Genomic DNA, 23,094 nt, shown 5'->3' on the forward strand with positions numbered 1-23,094 from the left:
CTGGGTGTACCTGAACGTGGCGTGAGTGTAATGTGCTTTACACCTATGTGTAATAGTCGAAGTAGTTCCTGGCGTGGGTTGCTACTTTTTTGTGATTTATAAAAGGCACACATAGTAAATAATCCATAATCCAGGTCTAATCTCACTTTTAGTTTTTAAACATAGACCGCTGTTAAAGTGGCGAAGATCCCGAAATGTCACAAAATGTCGCAGTTGCTAGGAAAATGTTGCAGTTGCCATGGCTTGAGATTTTTTTATGCTCCAAAACTGATTTCATAAATGACCCCAAATGTTTCTAAAAAAAAAAAAAAAAATTCTAATCACCCCATTGCCCCCAAAAATAGATAAACAATAAAAATAAAGATAATTCATATTGCGCAATGTATTTATCCCATACGGTGAACGCCATAGCAGAAAAAAAAAATTAAAATAGCTAATTCCTGTTTTTCCGTTGCTTCACCTCTCTAAAAAAAATTACAAAAATAATCAAAAAGTCGTACACACTCCAAAATAGTATCAACAAACTACAAATTGCTCCACAAAAATTGAGGCCTCACACAGCTTAGTAGTCTTAAATATAAATGAATTATTGGACAGCGATGAAAAGAAAAAAAATCTTTTTTTTCAAAGTTTTTATCTTTTTTTAGGTATTAAAACACAAGAAAAACTATATAAATGTGATATTTTAATCGTACTGACCCACAGAATGAAAGTAACAGGCCAGTTTTGCCTCATATGGAACGCCGTAAAAACAAAATCGATTAGAGATGAGCAAAAAGATTCTACGGAACTGATTTGTCCAATCAGTAGGGCTCTTTTATTTGCATAAACCCTGCTGATTGGATAAATCGATTCTGTAAAATCTATTCGCTCATCTCTAAAAGCCATAAACCCCAGAATTTTTTTTTTTTCCAATTACACCCCATTTGGAATGCTTTTTCAGTTTCCCACTACATTGCATGCAATATAAGATGTTGCCATTAGAAAGCACAACTGGTTCTGCAAAAACAAGCCTCATATGACAATGTGAACAGAAAAATAAAAAAGGCTTGAGTAAAAAACAAAAACGCAAAAATGAAAAATCACCCAGTCCTTAACCACCTCAGCCCCCAGTGCTTAAACACCCTGAAAGACCAGGCCACTTTTTACACTTCTGACCTACACTACTTTCACCGTTTATTGCTCGGTCATGCAACTTACCACCCAAATGAATTTTACCTCCTTTTCTTCTCACTAATAGAGCTTTCATTTGGTGGTATTTCATTGCTGCTGACATTTTTACTTTTTTTGTTATTAATCGAAATTTAACGATTTTTTTGCAAAAAAATGACATTTTTCAATTTCAGTTGTAAAATTTTGCAAAAAAAACGACATCCATATAGAAATTTTGCTCTAAATTTATAGTTCTACATGTCTTTGATAAAAAAAAAATGTTTGGGTAAAAAAAAAAAATGGTTTGGGTAAAAGTTATAGCGTTTACAAACTATGGTACAAAAATGTGAATTTCCGCTTTTTGAAGCAGCTCTGACTTTCTGAGCGCCTGTCATGTTTCCTGAGGTTCTACAATGCCCAGACAGTACAAACACCCCACAAATGACCCCATTTCTGAAAGTACACACCCTAAGGTATTCGCTGATGGGCATAGTGAGTTCATAGAACTTTTTATTTTTTGTCACAAGTTAGCGGAAAATTATGATTTTTTTTTTTTTTTCTTACAAAGTCTCATATTCCACTAACTTGTGACAAAAAATAAAAAGTTCTATGAACTCACTATGCCCATCAGCGAATACCTTGGGGTCTCTTCTTTCCAAAATGGGGTCACTTGTGGGGTAGTTATACTGCCCTGGCATTCTAGGGGCCCAAATGTGTGGTAAGGAGTTTGAAATCAAATTCTGTAAAAAATGACCTGTGAAATCCGAAAGGTGCTCTTTGGAATATGGGCCCCTTTGCCCACCTAGGCTGCAAAAAAGTGTCACACATCTGGTATCTCCGTACTCAGGAGAAGGTGGGGAATGTGTTTTGGGGTGTCATTTTACATATACCCATGCTGGGTGAGAGAAATATCTTGGCAAAAGACAACTTTTCCCATTTTTTTATACAAAGTTGTCATTTGACCAAGATATTTATCTCACCCAGCATGGGTATATGTAAAAAGACACCCCAAAACACATTCCTCAACTTCTCCTGAGTACGGGGATACCAGATGTGTGACACTTTTTTGCAGCCTAGGTGGGCAAAGGGGCCCATATTCCAAAGAGCACCTTTCGGATTTCACTCCTCATTTTTTCCTGAATTTGATTTCAAACTCCTTACCACACATTTGGGCCCCTAGAATACCAGGGCAGTATAACTACCCCACAAGTGACCCCATTTTGGAAAGAAGACACCCCAAGGTATTCCGTGAGGGGCATGGCGGGTTCCTAGAATTTTTTATTTTTTGTCACAAGTTAGTGGAAAATGATGATTTTTTTTTTATTTTTTTCATACAAAGTCTCATATTCCACAAACTTGTGACAAAAAATAAAAACTTCCATGAACTCACTATGCCCATCAGCGAATACCTTAGGGTCTCTTCTTTCCAAAATGGGGTCACTTGTGGGGTAGTTATACTGCCCTGGCATTCTAGGGGCCCAAATGTGTGGTAAGTAGGTAAATGACCTGTGAAATCCGAAAGGTGCTCTTTGGAATGTGGGCCCCTTTGCCCACCTAGGCTGCAAAAAAGTGTCACACATCTGGTATCTCTGTATTCAGGAGAAGTTGAGGAATGTGTTTTGGGGTGTCTTTTTACATATACCCATGCTGGGTGAGATAAATATCTTGGTCAAATGCCAACTTTGTATAAAAAAAATGGGAAACGTTGTCTTTTGCCAAGATATTTCTCTCACCCAGCATGGGTATATGTAAAATGACACCCCAAAACACATTCCCCAACTTCTCCCGATTACGGAGATACCAGATGTGTGACACTTTTTTGCAGCCTAGGTGGGCAAAGGGGCCCATATTCAAAAGAGCACCTTTCGGATTTCACAGGTCATTTTTTACAGAATTTGATTTCAAACTCCTTACCACACATTTGGGCCCCTAGAATGCCAGGGCAGTATAACTACCCCACAAGTGACCCCATTTTGGAAAGAAGAGACCCCAAGGTATTCGCTGATGGGCATAGTGAGTTCATGGAACTTTTTATTTTTTGTCACAAGTTAGTGGAATATGAGACTTTGTATGAAAAAAAAAAAAAAAAAAAAAAAAGCATTTTCCACTAACTTGTGACAAAAAATAAAAAATTCTAGGAACTCGCCATGCCCCTCACGGAATACCTTGGGGTGTCTTCTTTCCAAAATGGGGTCACTTGTGGGGTAGTTATACTGCCCTGGCATTTTCCAGGGGCCCTAATGTGTGGTAAGTAGGTAAATGACCTGTGAAATCCTAAAGGTGCTCTTTGGAATATGGGCCCCTTTGCCCACCTAGGCTGCAAAAAAGTGTCACACATGTGGTATCGCCGTATTCAGGAGAAGTTGGGGAATGTGTTTTGGGGTGTCATTTTACATATACCCATGCTGGGTGAGAGAAATATCTTGGCAAAAGACAACTTTTCCCATTTTTTTATACAAAGTTGGCATTTGACCAAGATATTTCTCTCACCCAGCATGGGTATATGTAAAATGACACCCCAAAACACATTCCCCAACTTCTCCTGAGTACGGTGATACCAGATGTGTGACACTTTTTTGCAGCCTAGATGCGCAAAGGTGCCCAAATTCCTTTTAGGAGGGCATTTTTAGACATTTGGATACCAGACTTCTTCTCACGCTTTGGGGCCCCTAGAATGCCAGGGCAGTATAAATACCCCACATGTGACCCCATTTTGGAAAGAAGACACCCCAAGGTATTCAATGAGGGGCATGGCGAGTTCATAGAAATTTTTTTTTTTTGGCACAAGTTAGCGGAAATTGATATTTTTAATTTTTTTCTCACAAAGTCTCCCGTTCCGCTAACTTGGGACAAAAATTTCAATCTTTCATGGACTCAATATGGCCCTCACGGAATACCTGGGGGTGTCTTCTTTCCGAAATGGGGTCACATGTGGGGTATTTATACTGCCCTGGCATTCTAGGGGCCCTAAAGCGTAAGAAGAAGTCTGGAATATAAATGTCTAAAAAATTTTACGCATTTGGATTCCGTGAGGGGTATGGTGAGTTCATGTGAGATTTTATTTTTTGACACAAGTTAGTGGAATATGAGACTTTGTAAGAAAAAAAAAAAAAAAATTCTGCTAACTTGGGCCAAAAAAATATCTGAATGGAGCCTTACAGAGGGGTGATCAATGACAGGGGGGTGATCAATGACAGGGGGGTGATCAATGACAGGGGGGTTGATCAATGACAGGGGGGTGATCAGGGAGTCTATATGGGGTGATCACCACAGTCATTGATCACGCCCCTGTAAGGCTTCATTCAGACGTCCGGATGCGTTTTGCGGATCCGATCCATCTATCAGTGGATCCGTAAAAATCATGCGGACGTCTGAATGGAGCTTTACAGGGGGGTAATCAATGACAGGGGGGTAATCAATGACAGGGGGGTGATCAGGGAGTCTATATGGGGTGATCACCACAGTCATTGATCACGCCCCTGTAAGGCTTCATTCAGACGTCCGGATGCGTTTTGCGGATCCGATCCATCTATCAGTGCATCCGTAAAAATCATGCGGACATCTGAATGGAGCTTTACAGGGGGGTAATCAATGACAGGGGGGTGATCAGGGAGTCTATATGGGGTGATCACCACAGTCATTGATCATGCCCCTGTAAGGCTTCATTCAGACGTCCGGATGCGTTTTGCGGATCGGATCCATCTATCAGTGCATCCGTAAAAATCATGCGGACATCTGAATGGAGCTTTACAGGGGGGTGATCAGGGAGTCTATATGGGGTGATCACCACAGTCATTGATCATGCCCCTGTAAGGCTTCATTCAGACGTCCGGATGCGTTTTGCGGATCGGATCCATCTATCAGTGCATCCGTAAAAATCATGCGGACATCTGAATGGAGCTTTACAGGGGGGTGATCAGGGAGTCTATATGGGGTGATCACCACAGTCATTGATCATGCCCCTGTAAGGCTTCATTCAGACGTCCGGATGCGTTTTGCGGATCGGATCCATCTATCAGTGCATCCGTAAAAATCATGCGGACATCTGAATGGAGCTTTACAGGGGGGTGATCAGGGAGTCTATATGGGGTGATCACCACAGTCATTGATCATGCCCCTGTAAGGCTTCATTCAGACGTCCGGATGCGTTTTGCGGATCGGATCCATCTATCAGTGGATCCGTAAAAATCATGCGGACGTCTGAATGGAGCTTTACAGGGGGTTGATCAATGACAGGGGTGTAATCAATGACAGGGGGGGTGATCAGGGAGTCTATATGGGGTGATAACCACAGTCATTGATCACGCCCCTGTAAGGCTTCATTCAGACGTCCGGATGCGTTTTGCGGATCCGATCCATCTATCAGTGGATCCGTAAAAATCATGCGGACATCTGAATGGAGCTTTACAGGGGGGTAATCAATGACAGGGGGGTGATCAATGACAGGGGGGTGATCAGGGAGTCTATATGGGGTGATCAGGGGTGATCAGGGGCTAATAAGGGGTTAATAAGTGACGGGGGGGGGGGGTGTAGTGTAGTGTAGTGGTGCTTGGTGGGACTTTACTGAGCTACCTGTGTCCTCTGGTGGTCGATCCAAACAAATGGGACCACCAGAGGACCAGGTAGCAGGTATATTAGACGCTGTTATCAAAACAGCGTCTAATATACCTGTTAGGGGTTAAAAAAAAACACATCTCCAGCCTGCCAGCGAACGATCGCCGCTGGCAGGCTGGAGATCAACTCTCTTACCTTCCGTTCCTGTGAGCGCGCGCGCCTGTGTGCGCGCGTTCACAGGAAATCTCGGCCATCGCGAGATGACGCATATATGCGTGACTCTGCGCAGGGCTGCCACCTCCGGAACGCGATCCTGCGTTAGGCGGTCCGGAGGTGGTTAAAGGCTATGTACACCTTTGAGGGCAAGTTTTGTTTTATTATTGCATTGTACTCATTTTGAGCTAAAAAATCATTTTTCAATTGGTCCTTATTAAAAATGTTGAGCCCCTTTCTCTGTACAGCCTTGAGATTCTGTAGTAGCAGGCTCTGTATTTCTTCAGGTAGCTCAGCTGACTGCTCCTTTTCTCTGGTCTCTGACCTCCTAAACACTCAGTATAGCTTAATTCTTATCTTACTAATAAGAATATGTCTTAAAAAAGTGTTTATGATCTTTTAGTAATTTAGAGATAAGATTAGATGACTGGCACAAAGGGAAAGTGAAAGCGCCATTACACAGCACAGTTAACCCTTTGTGACAGAATGGCTCAATATTTTTAATTGAAGAATGTTTTTTTACAGTAGAAATCAATTTATGAAGTTGTTACGCGAAGTCTCGCGAGACTTCGCGAAACAATAACTTCGGCTCATCTGAGCCAATACATTCTAATACTGTACGGAGCTCCTGCTCCGTACAGTATTAGAACGAAGTTTTATGCAAATCGACTTTGGATGTTTCATCCGAAGTCGATTCGCTCATCCCTAGTGACAATCTTTTTCATAAAATATATAAAAAATGATTTAATTTATCAAAACTGTTTAACATAGAAACTTGTGTTGCTGTCCATATCAACTAGTCACAGCTCTGTTGTCTGGACAATCGAGTCACACTGTGATTGGATGCTATGGTGTAACAAGAACAGTTATTCACAGTATTTAGAAAGTTTTAAAAAGATTTTCTTTTTTACTTTGCTTTTCAGTTTTCGATCCTCGAAATGGAATCCCCGAGGCTCATCCTGGTGATAAACCTTTCCGCACAGTAGAATACAGTCCCGGTTTTCACATGCTTGGATCTACGATGCCGGTGGTAAATTTTAGGTATGTTTGCGATTTATAGAATAAAGGCAGTGGTCTGATAAATCCATGACAGGCTCCCCCACCTACCAAATGACATTTATAATGGTGTTTTTTTCATACTTGGCAACTTTGAAGAGTGGAAGAAGTAGCGCCACAGATCATTTTTCTGGGTGTGGAAACAACTACTTTTGGAAACTCCTCCTCTTCTTGCATGGTCATGATACGTCACGCTCCTTCAGAGCATGTATGGGCGCAGAAGCTGGAGCATCCCACTGTGGCATACAGCTAGCACTCATGGAGAGAGAAAGCAACCCTCCATTTAATTCACTGGGAGATTTTCCAGATTTTTGGTGAGTCCAGAAGGTCTGTTCTTTTTCTGGCAGCCTTCCACACGTTTCAGGAGAATTGGCGCATATGGTCTTCTTATATGGTAGAAGGTCAGGTCCTGGGCCTGGGTATGACTGTCGCCTCTCCATGACTAATGGTTATTACCCTCTTATAATTGTCAAATTAACCATCCACCATATATACAGTATGTATATCCATATTGGACCCCAAGAATCAAGATGTCTAAAAGAGAAAGCTTCTGTGTTTCCCATAGCAATTATTCCAAATCCAGCTTTCGTTTGGTAACCTGCGAAGATTGGATAATTCTTTGTTACATGAAGTTAAAGCATACTTGAGTTTTCAAAAAAAGCTTGCATAATGGATGTGCTTCTTTATACACTGCTCAAAAAAATAAAGGGAACACAAAAATAACATCCTAGATCTGAATTAATTAAATATTCTTCTGAAATACTTTGTTCTTTACATAGTTGAATGTGCTGACAACAAAATCACACAAAAATTAAAAATGGAAATCAAATTTTTCAACCCATGGAGGTCTGGATTTGGAGTCACACTCAAAATTAAAGTGGAAAAACACACTACAGGCTGATCCAACTTTGATGTAATGTCCTTAAAACAAGTCAAAATGAGGCTCAGTAGTGTGTGTGGCCTCCACGAGCCTGTATGACCTCCCTACAACGCCTGTGCATGCTCCTGATGAGGTGGCGGACGGTCTCCTGAGGGATTTCCTCCCAGACCTTGACTAAAGCATCTGCCAACTCCTGGACAGTCTGTGGTGCAACGTGACGTTGGTGGATAGAGCGAGACATGATGTCCCAGATGTGCTCAATTGGATTCAGGTCTGGGGAACGGGCGGGCCAGTCCATAGCATCAATGCCTTCGTCTTGCAGGAACTGCTGACACACTTCAACCACATGAGGTCTAGCATTGTCTTGCATTAGGAGGAACCCAGGGCCAACCGCACCAGCATATGGTCTCACAAGGGGTCTGAGGATCTCATCTCGGTACCTAATGGCAGTCAGGCTACCTCTGGCGAGCACATGGAGGGCTGTGCGGCCCTCCAAAGAAATGCCACCCCACACCATTACTGACCCAATGCCAAACCGGTCATGCTGGAGGATGTTGTAGGCAGCAGAACGTTCTCCACGGCCTCTCCAGACTCTGTCACGTCTGTCACATGTGCTCAGTGTGAACCTGCTTTCATCTGTGAAGAGCACAGGGTGCCAGTGGCGAATTTGCCAATCTTGGTGTTCTCTGGCAAATGCCAAACTTGCGCGGTGTTGGGCTGTAAGCACAACCCCCACCTGTGGACGTCGGGCCCTCATATCACCCTCATGGAGTCTGTTTCTGACCGTTTGAGCAGACACATGCACATTTGTGGCCTGCTGGAGGTCATTTTGCAGGGCTCTGGCAGTGCTCCTCCTGTTCCTCCTTGCACAAAGGCAGAGGTAGCGGTCCTGCTGCTGGGTTGTTGCCCTCCTACGGCCTCCTCCACGTCTCCTGATGTACTGGCCTGTCTCCTGGTAGCGCCTCTATGCTCTGGACACTACGCTGACAGACACATCAAACCTTCTTGCCACAGCTCGCATTGATGTGCCATCCTGGATAAGCTGCACTACCTGAGCCACTTGTGTGGGTTGTAGACTTCGTCTCATGCTACCACTAGAGTGAAAGCACCGCCAGCATTCAAAAGTGACCAAAACATCAGCCAGGAAGCATAGGAACTGAGAAGTGGTCTGTGATCACCACATGCAGAACCACTTCTTTATTGGGGGTGTCTTGCTAATTGCCTATAATTTCCACCTGTTGTCTATCCCATTTTCACAACAGCATGTGAAATTGATTGTCACTCAGTGTTGCTTCCTAAGTGGACAGTTTGATTTCACAGAAGTGTGATTGACTTGGAGTTACATTGTGTTGTTTAAGTGTTCCCTTTATTTTTTTGAGCAGTGTACAATCATAACTGTGAAGGAACAGGATTTTTTTGGGTGTTCCTAATGTCTCTTTCAGCCATATTATTTCTTGTTTCAGTTGCACAGCTACAGTAGATGTATTACTCTCAAAAGCAGGGAGCACCTCCCTTCTATGAAATCTACGAGCACTGTACTGCTATGACATCCTTGCTCTTACTTCCCACTACGAGGGGTGTTCAATAAGTTATCTGCCCCAGCATATTCTGCAGGTTGATACATGTTTGGATATGCAACACACACAATAGCAGTCTGAGGAAAGCATTGGAAGTGACAGGATCGCAAGTGCAGTACAGTGGAAGAAAAGTAGCCTAAAGAAATTCATGAAAGGATGATTGCTATATATGGTGATGATTAGGGATGAGAGAAGAGAGAGTTTCAAGTCCTACATCTGAAGTTGCTTTGCTCGAAACTTTAGTTTAATGCTGTACGGAGATCCGTCTCCATACAGCATTAAAATGTGGTACCTCAGAACCAAAGCCGAGTTCGGATCCAAGTTTTAAAATGTTTTTTTCACTTTAAAAATAAAATACCAAAGTCATTCACCAAAGTCTCTCAAGACTTCAGGAATAACTCACATTGCTTCATTGGAGGCTGCACATTTTAATGATGTATGGAGACAGATGTCCGTACATCATTAAACCAAAGTTTTGAGCGAAACGACTTTGGATCTAGGATCCGAAGCTTACTTTGCTCATCCCTAATGATTATGCACCTTCCTACTACCAAGTAAAGTTTTGGGCTGAGCAGTTTAAATGGGGTAGGGAATCAATTCAGGATGACCCTTGTTCAGGGTGACCTGTTGAGCGTCTTCAGAGGAAATGTGCCTTAAAGTGGAGGCCATGATTTTGGAAGATGGTCAGGTCAGGGTCAGCATTATAGCTCATGAATTAGGCATCATTCATGATGTTTTGATAATTTCAAAGGTCAGTTGCCGGTGGGCGGCATGAATGTTGACACCTGAGCAAAAAACTTGTCGCCAGCAATTTAGCCAAAAGAATTTAGACATGCTTAGAAAAATCCAGTATACTTGTATTCTCAAATTATTACGGGTGATGAAACATGAGTCCACCACCATGATTCTGAGACCAAACAATAGTCAATGCAATGGAAGCAAAAGAGGTCACCAACTACAAAGAAATTTTGCATGCAGCATTTAGCTAGAAAGATCATGGCAACAGTTTTTGGGGATACAGAAGGCATTTTATTACTAGAATTCATGTCACACAAGACAAAAATTGCTGGAGACACCTATGCTTCAACAATTAAGACATTATAGTAGGCAATCACAGAGAATTGCCATGGAAACTTTTCAGCAGCTGTGTTCCTGCTTCACGACATCGCGCCAGCTCCAAAGTTTCACAAATCACAAGATGCTATCAGGGAATGGGCTTCATGGAGCTTAACCATCCACCCTACAGTCCAGACCTGGCTCCCAGTGATTACTTTCTCTTTCGGAACCTGAAGAAATTTCAGTGTAGGCAACAATTTCCTGATGATAATGCAGTCAGAGAGGCCATAACAGAGTTCCTGCTGCAGCAAGAAGTCTCCTTCTATTCTGAGGGCATCTGATCACTGGAGGCGAAGTGGAATAGGTATGTTGAAGTCAAGGGAGATTACATTCAAATTGAATTTTCTCAGAAAATTTTGTTCTCAAATTTAGGTAGATAACTTATAGAACACCCTTCAATTGTTTGTTTTCAGCTCCGGTGCTCACAGAACAGATAAGGAGGGGGAAGCAGGGGTGCACCACCAATGAGGCCAGGTGAGGCGATTGCCTCAGGCAGCATAAGGTAGGGACAAGAGTGGGGCAGCTGAAGGGCCATGGGCAATGAGCGCTTTCATTGTGGCAAAGGGGTTAGGTTAGGAAATTGGCATTGGGGGAGGGCGCTGTTTCAGTTTTCGCCTCAGACAGCAGAAAGGCTAGGTGCACCCCTGGGGGAAGTCACACTTATAGACACAAAGGAGGGTCTTATAATCATCCAAAGCAGTGTACAGTCGTGGCCAAAAGTTTTGAGAATGACACAAATATTAGTTTTCACAAAGTTTGCTGCTAAACTGCTTTTAGATCTTTGTTTCAGTTGTTTCTGTGATGTAGTGAAATATAATTACACGCACTTCATACGTTTCAAAGGCTTTATCGACAATTACATGACATTTATGCAAAGAGTCAGTATTTGCAGTGTTGGCCCTTCTTTTTCAGGACCTCTGCAATTCGACTGGGCATGCTCTCAATCAACTTCTGGGCCAATTCCTGACTGATAGCAACCCATTCTTTCATAATCACTTCTTGGAGTTTATCAGAATTAGTGGGTTTTTGTTTGTCCACCCGCCTCTTGAGGATTGACCACAAGTTCTCAATGGGATTAAGATCTGGGGAGTTTCCAGGCCATGGACCCAAAATGTCAACGTTTTGGTCCCCGAGCCACTTAGTTATCACTTTTGCCTTATGGCACGGTGCTCCATCGTGCTGGAAAATGCATTGTTCTTCACCAAACTGTTGTTGGATTGTTGGAAGAAGTTGCTTTTGGAGGGTGTTTTGGTACCATTCTTTATTCATGGCTGTGTTTTTGGGCAAAATTGTGAGTGAGCCCACTCCCTTGGATGAGAAGCAGCCCCACACATGAATGCTCTCAGGATGCTTTACTGTTGCCATAACACAGGACTGATGGTAGCGCTCACCTTTTCTTCTCTAGACAAGCCTTTTTCCAGATGCCCCAAACAATCGGAAAGAGGCTTCATCGGAGAATATGACTTTGCCCCAGTCCTCAGCAGTCCATTCACCATACTTTCTGCAGAAGATCAATCTGTCCCTGATGTTTTTTTTTGGAGAGAAGTGGCTTCTTTGCTGCCCTTCTTGACACCAGGCCATCTTCCAAAAGTCTTTGCCTCAATGTGCGTGCAGATGTGCTCACACCTGCCTGCTGCCATTCCTGAGCAAGCTCTGCACTGGTGGCACTCCGATCCCGCAGCTGAATCCTCTTTAGGAGACGATCCTGGCGCTTGCTGGACTTTCTTGGACGCCCTGAAGCCTTCTTAACAAGAATTGAACCTCTTTCCTTGAAGTTCTTGATGATCCTATAAATTGTTGATTGAGGTGCAATCTTAGTAGCCACAATATCCTTGCCTGTGAAGCCATTTTTATGCAACGCAATGATGGCTACACGCGTTTCTTTGCAGGTCACAATGGTTAACAATGGAAGAACAATGATTTCAAGCAGCACCCTCCTTTTAACATGTCAAGTCTGCCATTATAACCCAATCAGCCTGACATAATGATCTCCAGCCTTGTGCTCATCAACATTCTCACCTGAGTTAACAAGACGATTACTGAAATGATCTCAGCAGGTCCTTTAATGACAGCAATGAAATGCAGTGGAAAGGTTTTTTTGGGATTAAGTTAATTTTCATGGCAAAGAAGGACTATGCAATTCATCTGATCACTCTTCATAACATTCTGGATTATATGCAAATTGCTATTATAAAAACTTAAGCAGCAACTTTTCCAATTTCCAATATTTATGTAATTCTCAAAACTTTTGGCCACGACTGTAGATGCAGTTCTTTTATCAGGCTCAAGGTCTCAGCTAGCTCTGACACGCCCCCATTTCCTTGGAGTCTTCTGAGTCTCTGTCACCATGGACAGACCTGATTGTGCATGCAATTAGGGGTGACATGGTGTCATGACACCTTTAAATGCATGTACAAGTAATGATGCTTATATTTCTTACCTGGTAACAGATGCTTTTGCGATCTGGGTATTTGCTGGTAACAGATGCCTCGTGCGATCTGGACTTGAAGGAATATCTCCCTCTTGATTGGAGAATGGTTCAACTGTTCGCACGTGAGTACCTATAAAAGAAAGGATCGGACAGTTAATTTTCAGTTGGTGAGTAGCAAGAGAAGAAACCCCCTCCCCCCCATTCCCCTTTTAAATTTATGTCACGGTGTTAGCTTTGGGGTAATAGTCACTCTGAGTGGACTAGGTGGATTTAATTATTTATATGGGGTAATAGTCACTCTTTGAGTGGACTAGGTGGATTTAATTATTTATGGTGATTAACTGGTTTATCAGTTAATTCAGTTTACATATTTATTTAAGTAACGTAAGTAACACCGTGGCCAATTTTATCCAACAAATAAAAGAATGTAAAATAAAATAAAGATGATTAATACTATTCTGAGTGTTGTATTTATTGAAAGTAGGTTGATAGATTGGTTACAATGGAGTTTATGACACCATGGACAGATCTTGCCTGACAACAGACAGTGGACTGCAAATTAGGTGGAAGTGAGACCTCTAGTGGCCATGACTCTTTTCAAGTTGATGCAGGCAGATTTTTTCAATGAAGTGATTCTTTATGAAATTAAATGAAATTGTGTGAAAGTACAGTGACTCTTAAGCCTTCTTCACATCCATGTGTACACGGCCTGCACCTTGACCCAAGGTGATAAACACTTCAGTCTTTTTCTACACAGACCAAGGACCATACAGAGAGACCCAGGACAAGAACTATTCTGTCCATATTTTACGGACCTGGAGATGAATGGTTGCCAGGACCGTGTCCTACACGGTCATTCCAGCATATGAAAAAGTGTCCGTGTGTGGAAGCTGGAACATGAATGATTTTGTAATATAAACATCTGAATGAGGCCTAAGGATTAAAAAAAAAAAGTTTTCCAGAATTTTAAGCAACTTAACCAAATAACTTGCAAGAATTTTGCTGTCTCACGCATTATGCAGTTGCTCCGCATGTTGTAAACAAGAGACGATTCACCCGAGTCAGCAGTAAATTTGTGTCGCTAGGAACATCTCGGACGGCTGCACTTTTTTACAGGAGAGCCGCATTGTTATTAGGGAAGTGCTAACAGTGCAGGAGGTTTATGAACCTAAACATTTAGGCAAGAATCCAAATGAACAGGTATTTGTATACAAAATTCTTCCGCATTATGTCGCATGGAATAACCGTTTTCTTTCTAAAGTTAAAGAGACATTATCATCAGACTATTATTATGTGTAGCAGCAGTGGAGGTTGTGGTAGTAAAATTAGTATCAGTATTTTTATGATCAACTGTGGTAGTAGTGGTAACATTTTCCTAACCCCCTTAAAGGGCACCTGTCAGTAGGATCAACCCTATAAAATCAAACTTACTGCCTGGTGGGATTGTTCCTTCCATTTGCTGCTTTTCAGAGAAAAAGGAATTTTTTTTTTTTATCCTGGTGGTTCTTAAAGGCTATGTACGCCTTCAAGGGCAATTGCTTATTATTGCATTTTTCTCATTTTGGGCTAAAAATCCTTTTTTCAATTGGTCTTTATTATAAATATTCAGTAGTTCTGTCACAATGGGTTACCTGTATGTCTAGCTGTGTGAATTGCACTTTCACTTTGTGCTGGTCATCTAATAAACTTTATCTCTAAAAGGTCATTAACACTTATTTAAGCCTCATTCTTATCAGTAAAATAAGAACTGCACTATAATGAGATCAGAGATAAGGAGCTGTCAGCTGAGCTGCCTACAGGAAGCATTAAAGCACAAAACATGCTACTAGAGAATTCCGAGGCTGTAAAGAGAAAGGGGCTCAGCATTTTTAATAAAGACCAATTTAAAAAAATGATTTTTAGCGCAAAATGAGTACAATGCAATAATTAAAAAATATATATAATCCCCCCAAAGGTGTCCATAGCCTTTAATGGGTGATAAAAATAACTTTGATGGAAGTGTCCCTTTATGCTAATAGTTCTGCTATAATGCTTATTGTTGACCTGTATGCCTAGCATGTAAGGTAGGTGTGATGTGCTTAGAAAGCCTTCCCTGGAGGGAAATAGCCAAACTATAAAAAAATCTGCTTGATCCCAGAAAATAAATACTTATTACTACTAATGTACAAATACAAATCCAGATCTCATACGTCCATTACTAATTTATATTATATTACAGTAAAGTGTTTTCTTGCAGGGAATCCTATAAAATTAAAGCTGATACATTCATTCCTCTTCAAAAATTGTCCAAGAGACCACGGTAAGTATAAAGACGTTTTGTTACCTATTATGATCATCGACAGGTTCATTTTTAGGGAATTAGCAAACTGGGCAACTAGCCAAGGCGCTCTTTTTAAAAAAAATAATAATAATAACAAGAGCAAGCTAAAATAATCCTTTATTATTTAGTGACATATGAGTACAATATGTCAGCATTATATGGGCTCTGTAAAGGGAGTCTGTCACGAATCACAAGGAAACCCACTGATAAACCAGGCACAGTGTCTTGTAGGGCTAACTCATCTAAATGTAAAGATATTTTACTTAGTGATCTGTTGCTTCATTCTGGAGAAAAATTACTTTTGATCCATATGGAAATGAACAGTTAAGTGCACCGAGAGTGGGCCCAAGTCATTTTGTGTACCCTTGCCCCTCCTATTTCCTCTGCTAGCACCTCCCTCTACTTCTTGATTGACCGGACCAGTTGAGATGACTTTGCAGGAACCTGGTCCTGTCAATCAAAAATGAGATAGAGGAAGCAGGAGGGGCAAGCATGCATAGAGTGGCTTGGGCCCGCCCTCAATGCACTTAACTCCTCATTTCATATAGATTAAAAGTACTTTTTTCCAGAATCAGACACCAGGTCTTTAAGTGAAAGGTATCATTACAGTCAGCCGAGCTAGCCCTACAAGACATTGTGCTTGGTGGCAGATTCTCTTTATTATAGATTAGAATTCTAACAGCATTTCAGTTACAAAGACCAACTCAGTTCAGTTTCTTCTGTATCACCAAATGATTGCATTGTTGGTTTTTATTTCTACATATTTGATCCCCCTGGACCATGATAACCCTGGATTATTTAGACTATATTTTTTATAAATGTGGAAACATTTGCAATTTTTTAATCATTGTATGAAATCTGATGGTATATATAATTATAGTAGATGATAAATATATATAAATGTTAGATGAGGTGCAACACATTTGTATATTAAATGGGTCCATGTATGCAATCAATGGGGTTTAGTTGGCAAACCCCTAGATGTGCTAAACAGTGAATCAGAAAATGACCAATCATTTAAATACATTTTTATGTTAATATGTGTATTTTGTAATCCTAAAATCCTCGATTTTCTGCTAGGCCTAATTGTATATTGAGACTTCCTGTTCTGTATAGATAACTTTTCAACAGTCATCTCATTATCTTCACTGGCAGAATTACAATGGAAGGTAACACAGAGAGATAAAAAGATAGATAGATAGATATGAGATAGATAGATACAGTAATAGAAATGATATATATAGATATGAGATACAGTTGCAAGAAAAAGTATGTGAATCCTTTGGAATGATATGGAATTCTGCACAAATTGGTCATAAAATGTGGATCTGATCTTCATCTAAGTCACAACAATAGACAATCACAGTCTGCTTAAACTAATAACACACAAAGAATTAAATGTTACCATGTTTTTATTGAACACACCATGTAAACATTCAAAGTGCAGGTGGAAAAAGAAGCATTGCCTGATGTGAATGATGCCTCGCACAAAAAAGCTCTCAGAAGACCTACGATTAAGAATTGTTGACTTGCATAAAGTTGGAAAGGGTTATAAAAGTATCTCCAAAAGCCTTGCTGTTCATCAGTCCACGGTAAGACAAATTGTCTATAAATGGAGAAAGTTCAGCACTGCTGCTACTCTCTCTAGGAGAGGCCATCCTGTAAAGATGACTGCAAGAGCACAGCGCAGACTGCTTAATGAGGTGAAGAAGAATCAGCTAAAGACTTACAAAAGTCTCTGGCATATGCTAACATCCCTGTTAGCGAATCTACTATACGTAAAACACTAAACAAGAATGGATTTCATGGGAGGATACCACAGAGGAAGCCACTGCTGTCCAAAAAAAACATTGCTACACGTTTACAGTTTGCACAAGAGCACCTGGATGTTCCATAGCAGTGCTGGCAAAATATTCTGTGGACAGATGAAATCGAAGTTGAGTTGTTTGGAAGAAACACACAACATTATGTGTGGAGAAAAAGAGGCACAGCACACCAACATCAAAACCTCATCCCAACTGAATTATGGTGGTGGGGGTATAATGGTTTGGGGCTGCTTTGCTGCGTCAGGGCCTGGACGGATTGCTATCATCAAAGGAAAAAATGAATTCTCAAGTTTATCAAGACATTTTGCAGGAGAACTTAAGGCCATCTGTCCACCAGCTGAAGCTCAACAGAAGATGGGTGTTGCAACAGTACAACGACCCAAAGCATAGAAGTAAATCAACAACAGAATGGCTTAAAGAGAAGAAAATACGCCTTCTGGAGTGGCCCAGTCAGAGTCCTGACCTCAACCCGATTGAGATGCTGTGGCATGACCTCAAGAAAGCGATTCACACCAGACATCCCAAGAATATTGCTGAACTGCAACAGTTCTGTAAAGAGGAATGGTCAAGAATTACTCCTGACTGTTGTGCACGTCTGATCTGCAACTACAAGAAACGTTTGGTTGAAGTTATTGCTGCCAAAGGAGGTTCAACCAGTTATTAAATCCACATACTTTTTCCACCTGCACTGTGAATGTTTACATGGTGTGTTCAATAAAAGCATGATAACATTTAATTCTTTGTGTGTTATTAGTTTAAGCAGACTGTGATTGTCTATTGTTGTGACTTAGATGAAGATCAGATCACATTTTATGACCAATTTGTGCAGAAATCCATATTATTCCAAAGGGTTCACATACTTTTTCTTGCAACTGTAGATAGATAGATAGATAGATAGATAGATAAGATTCACCATTCACAATAGTTGAAATTACAACTCATCCCCTCCTTGGACAATGACGTCTATACAGGCCAGAGATCATGAAACAGGAAACTCTTCTATAGACAGGGGCTGATTGGGAACTTAAAGTGGTCCCATGTTGTAGCCGGGACTAAATTGATTGAGAAGGGGCAACATAAGTAAGCAGGGACAACAGAAGTAGACAGGGTTTGCAATACCATAGTAAACCACAAAGTACCGCCCCAGCAGAATCAAATAGCACAGTGCAGTAGAAAGTACCGCCCTAGCAGAGTCAAATACCACAGTGCAGCACAAAGTACTGCCGCACTCTCCACAGTATTCAACTGTATCATCGTCCTGAGGATGGTAATACAGTAGAGTTCAAGAGGGCAACTGCGTCTGCTGGGCATCAGATCATTATGTACCTGCCATGCAGCCATCAGGAGGGCTTGGGTGGCCCCTCGGGCATTGGCCCACTGGGAAATTTCCCTGTAGGGTCTATGACCAATCCTCCCTTGCCTATAGAAGTCAATGAGTCATCTCCTCTCCAGTGTGTCTATGACCCATGTGACTGCTATAAAACACACCTCTAAATGCCGTTAACAGCAGTTCAGGCAAGATGGCCGCCCCATAATAATTTTCAAGACATAAAATAAAAAATTGAAAATAAAAACTGATTAGAAAAGGAACGTGTCATCTAGTTTTTATCAGTAGAAATACATATATTTGAGTCTTTCCCTTAAAGAGTATATTGTGAATGGGACCCCTCCCCCTTCGCTAAGCCCTAACAGTGTATTTCATAATCGGCTTTCCAGTACATTTATGGCAAAAGTGATCATCCTAGGTACTGACAGCTGAATGGACTGATTGTACTTTAAAGAGATGCAGGAGACAAAGGAAACTATGACTGAAGGATCAGACTACACAACACAGTTTGTAGTCTGTTACAGTGGAGACATATACTGTAGGTCTGCATAGGATCTGTATACACCAAAAAGGAGATTTGTGCAAAGTTTTTTTAATGGTAGCCTTCAATAATCCTAATAAGCCATTCCTAAGAACCCCATTGATGCACATATGTGTGACTGGACTCCTATTTAGTTGGTAAACCCCTAGATGTGCTAATTGCTAAACAGTGAATCAGAAAATGACTAATCATTTAAATACATTTTTTATGTTAATATGTGTATTTTTTAATCCTAAAATCCTCAATTTTTCGCACTGGCTACTAAACCTAATTGTATATTGAGACTTCCTGTTCTGTATAGATCACTTTTCAACAGTCATCTCATTATCTTCACCGGCAGAATTCAGCATGTCTTAATATTGTGACCTAGACTTTCAGTATTGCATCTTCTCTTCTGCTTGTTGTTCCCAGTGTTCCATACAAAGTCATGATCCACAAGCAAAACCTGGAAGAAGAGAAGAAAGATGTGCAAGAACTGAATAGATGGAAACCAGCCAAGCGCTTCTTTCTCTTTGAATTACCCAGAAATGGACAAAAATAAAAATTTAAGAAAATGCAATTGAAACAATCTGCAGAAATGTGCAAGGTCCTCTTGTCTCAGCTTATTCATCCATTACATGTGCTTCTTGTGTGAGACATCAACCCTCAAGCTTGGTGAATTTTAGAAAGGAAATTTATAAATCGCTTATATTGTTTTATTTCGGCTGTGTCGTGTGATGCATCATTTCCACTTTGGGAGAAGTTTAGTGGTTAGAGCTAACGACTTTCTCTGAAGTGAGATTGCTTTCATGGTCATTTTTAGAGATGAGCGAAGTTCTGGAAAATTCTATTTGGCTGCTTTGCCGAATTTGACCAAAAAATTTGCTTTGTGACAAGTTACTTCTCCATGAAGCGCATTTCTTTGTAAGTAATGGCTGCAAGGATAGGAAGCAATGATTGCGCTGCCCTCCATCATTGTTACCCTCAGATGCCGCTTTCATACATGATCGCAGTATCTAAAACAGTGTAAAATAAAAAATAAAAAATTAAAATCATACTTACCGCAACCATTTGCTCGAACCGGATCGGCCGGCATCGTCTTGCTTGAAGATCTGGCGCGAAATCTTGCGTGGCCCGAGATCGCTTCTTTCCCACTAAACAATTCGCCTTCATCGAGCGAACTCACTGTAGTGTGTTAAAAATACTCAAAAAGCGCACATAGAGCAATACCTAAGGGTTAGTCAAGTGTGGGTGGGTGACGGTCTCACTCATCTGAGGGCATTGTGCTATGGGCACAACAACCAAAAAAGCCAAAGAAACTTTTGAAGGAAACTGCTGCCCTATTGTCCCCTTGGAAGAGCAATCCAGATGATATGTGGCTCATATAGTCAGAAAAAGCGAATTTGCCTGAGCGCTGCTGTATAAACGGATCTAGTAGTTGAAACATCAACCATTAATTGGTAGTGTAAAAGAGGGCAATGTGTTTCGGGACTGGACTATTCCCTACCTCAGGTCAATAACTGACCTGAGAAATAGGGAGGCAGGTTCAACCACAGAATGGGCCCGGTTTGCAGGTAGGGAGGAGAAGTCGGCTGGGTAAGCAGCGTGGCACCTTTATCTGCCAGGAGTAGTGGTACAGTGGACATGGGACACAAGCGCAAAAAGCAGGTAGCAGGTACAAAAACTGGCATACAGCAGTCCTACATTGACTCTCAAGCCTCCTTCTGTTTCTCTGCTCCATAGTAGGTGAACCTGTTTGATTGACTTCTGGAGCAGAGACTGTTACATAGGCACAGTCTACAAAAAGGACAAATATTTTTTTCTCATCTTGGACAACTCCGTTAAGTCTTGCACAATACTTCATAGTGTTTCTTTTCTTGAGCTCCTTACATTGCGACTGATAAATGAAAGTTCTACGTGGAGACAGGTTGAGCAATAATCTCTCCATTAAACTCTATCCCAGTACTTCGGGGCATTGTTTCATAAACCTGCTCTTCAGATAACTGGCTCCTCATTTTGGGTTTTATACACAGAATTGCCTGAGGTTTTTCAACGTTTTCATCATAGCCATAATTACTCAAGAAATAAATCTATTGAAAATTGATATTTTTTTCCAAGATAATATAATAGCCAGAAATCCCTTGGTCTTAGACGGTGAAGTCAGAGTTAAATGAATCTGTTGAAGATAGCAAGGTACATTTATTTCCAGTAAATGCAATACTGCGGCTGTGGGAGAGGACACCCCCCCCCCCCCTTGCCTATGTTAGCTAAAGTAACATAAATTCAATATTTGTCTGGGTTATGGTTTTATTAAAGTTGAAACTGAAACTCTGCAAGCAAGCGGACGCAAGAATCTAATGACAGGCATCAAATCAGCTTGCTGTGGATTTATAGCAAAGTGGATTGCATTTTTTATTTGGTTAAATAAATATGAGTCCTATTTCTTTTCAGATAGATAGAATATATTTCCTTTTATGACCACACAAAGCCAATGAGCACAGTTCCTTTATGAGGGCAATCCTAGTTCCTATGGGTCCATATTACGTACACAGGACTCGGAATGATTACTTCATACACCTCCATAATATGACTGGCAATGACACATACTGCAAACTGTTTCAAATGCAAATAAGCTCTTATCTAGTGCCCCCTATTGGAACGCTACCGTATAAGTCAAAAACCCTCAAACAGCTATTGATGATAGTTGTGATTTATTAATTAATTTAATTATCTTATAGAAAAGATTCTGGTTTTGGTTTATATCCAAAGTCAAGTCCCAAAGGGATTGATTTTATAGGGTAGTCACCCCATAGGTGGCAGTAGAGAGCCAGGTTTTATTCTTCCAGTTAAAGGGGTTATGCCATGATTGATTTAAAATTGCAAATCAGACAGCTAGCTCCAGCCCTGAGCATTCATTCATTGCCCCAATTCATTTGCCTGATTATCTTCATCTTCGGGGGGGGGGGGGGGGGGGGGGTTCCTGCTGCATCTCTCTCCCTGTAACTTCCACAACTTCTAACAAAACATATGGCTGGTGGAAGTTCAAGATTTAAACTGAGCATGTGCGACCAGCTCAGTGAGATGGACAAAAAAATAAGGAAGAGAACAAACAGCAGGTGGTGCTATACAGATACATGTTATTGAATATCTCAATAGGTATCCTACATTTTTAATTATATGTAATTACAAAAGTATTGAGATCCAGGTGCCGCTTTGAAAAATGAAGAATAGGTTTTGTGACACAACCCAGATTATTTACACATTCCCTATTTTGCAGGACACAATTGCCTTTCTATAAGACTCACTGTGTAGAGATGAGTCAATTGTTTGTTAGAATCAAAATTTGACCCAAATTGTGAAAGAATTCAGATTTAGAATTCAGAATAAAAATGTCTTCATGTTCGGTTGGGTAGAACTGAGAGAGAGAAAAATGTTCAAGGCATTTAAAGCACTTTTGATTTGTGTGGAATCGGTTTGTACCCAAATGAATTTTTTTTGCTATTTCGGATGAATCAGACCACACCAAATTTTCGGAACTTCACTCATCTCTATTCTTGTGCCAACTAGCCCAACTCCTTTCCCTCAGACCCACACTAAGGACCCAGATGCCGTTTTATGGATCTGCACAACATGGGACCATAGAACAACAAAGTGCAAGAAGCCTGATGAACATAAGGAAGAGTTAAAAGCAAATAAATAACGTACTATAATTTTTAAAAGTTGGTAGTAGATGTCATACCTCATGCACTACTAAACTAAATAATACCCATTTAACAAAAAAATAGTAATAAAAGAAATCAAAGGGGTTGTCCAGAATTACTAAAACATGGATCGGTGTGACATTTTTGGAAGATAGCATGTTTTCCTAACTATGTACAACCCCTACTATACAGTGAGAGAATAAAGAAAGTATTAATATAGCCAGATGTGTCTCTCCAGAGACAATTCACAAAGCTGATTATTGCTATAACATTATTCAACCAAAGAAGACAAAAAGTAAAATGAATAATGTAGGTTTACGTAGTTTAACTATATAATAATGAACGATATAATCATAAGAGAACTAAAAACATCAACGCTTGGCTGCATTTCTACACATATACATAACGTAACGGCATTCAA

At 40.8% G+C, this 23,094-nt stretch overlaps 1 protein-coding gene across 1 annotated transcript in view; it reads left to right on the top strand.

Annotated features, from left to right (window-relative positions):
* The window catches only part of SPATS1 (spermatogenesis associated serine rich 1), a 36,287-nt gene extending 16,554 nt beyond the window's left edge, over positions 1 to 19,733 (top strand). Inside the window, exons 5-7 of the mRNA XM_040430979.1 lie at positions 6,843 to 6,960; positions 15,216 to 15,278; positions 19,405 to 19,733. Of these exons, the coding sequence (XP_040286913.1) occupies positions 6,843 to 6,960; positions 15,216 to 15,278; positions 19,405 to 19,534 (311 nt within the window). The 3' untranslated portion in view covers positions 19,535 to 19,733. The remainder of the gene's footprint in view (positions 1 to 6,842; positions 6,961 to 15,215; positions 15,279 to 19,404) is intronic.
* Positions 19,734 to 23,094: the final 3,361 nt, after the last annotated feature.

The sequence above is a fragment of the Bufo bufo genome, chromosome 4 (assembly GCF_905171765.1).
Source record: "Bufo bufo chromosome 4, aBufBuf1.1, whole genome shotgun sequence".
Taxonomy (NCBI): domain Eukaryota; kingdom Metazoa; phylum Chordata; class Amphibia; order Anura; family Bufonidae; genus Bufo; species Bufo bufo.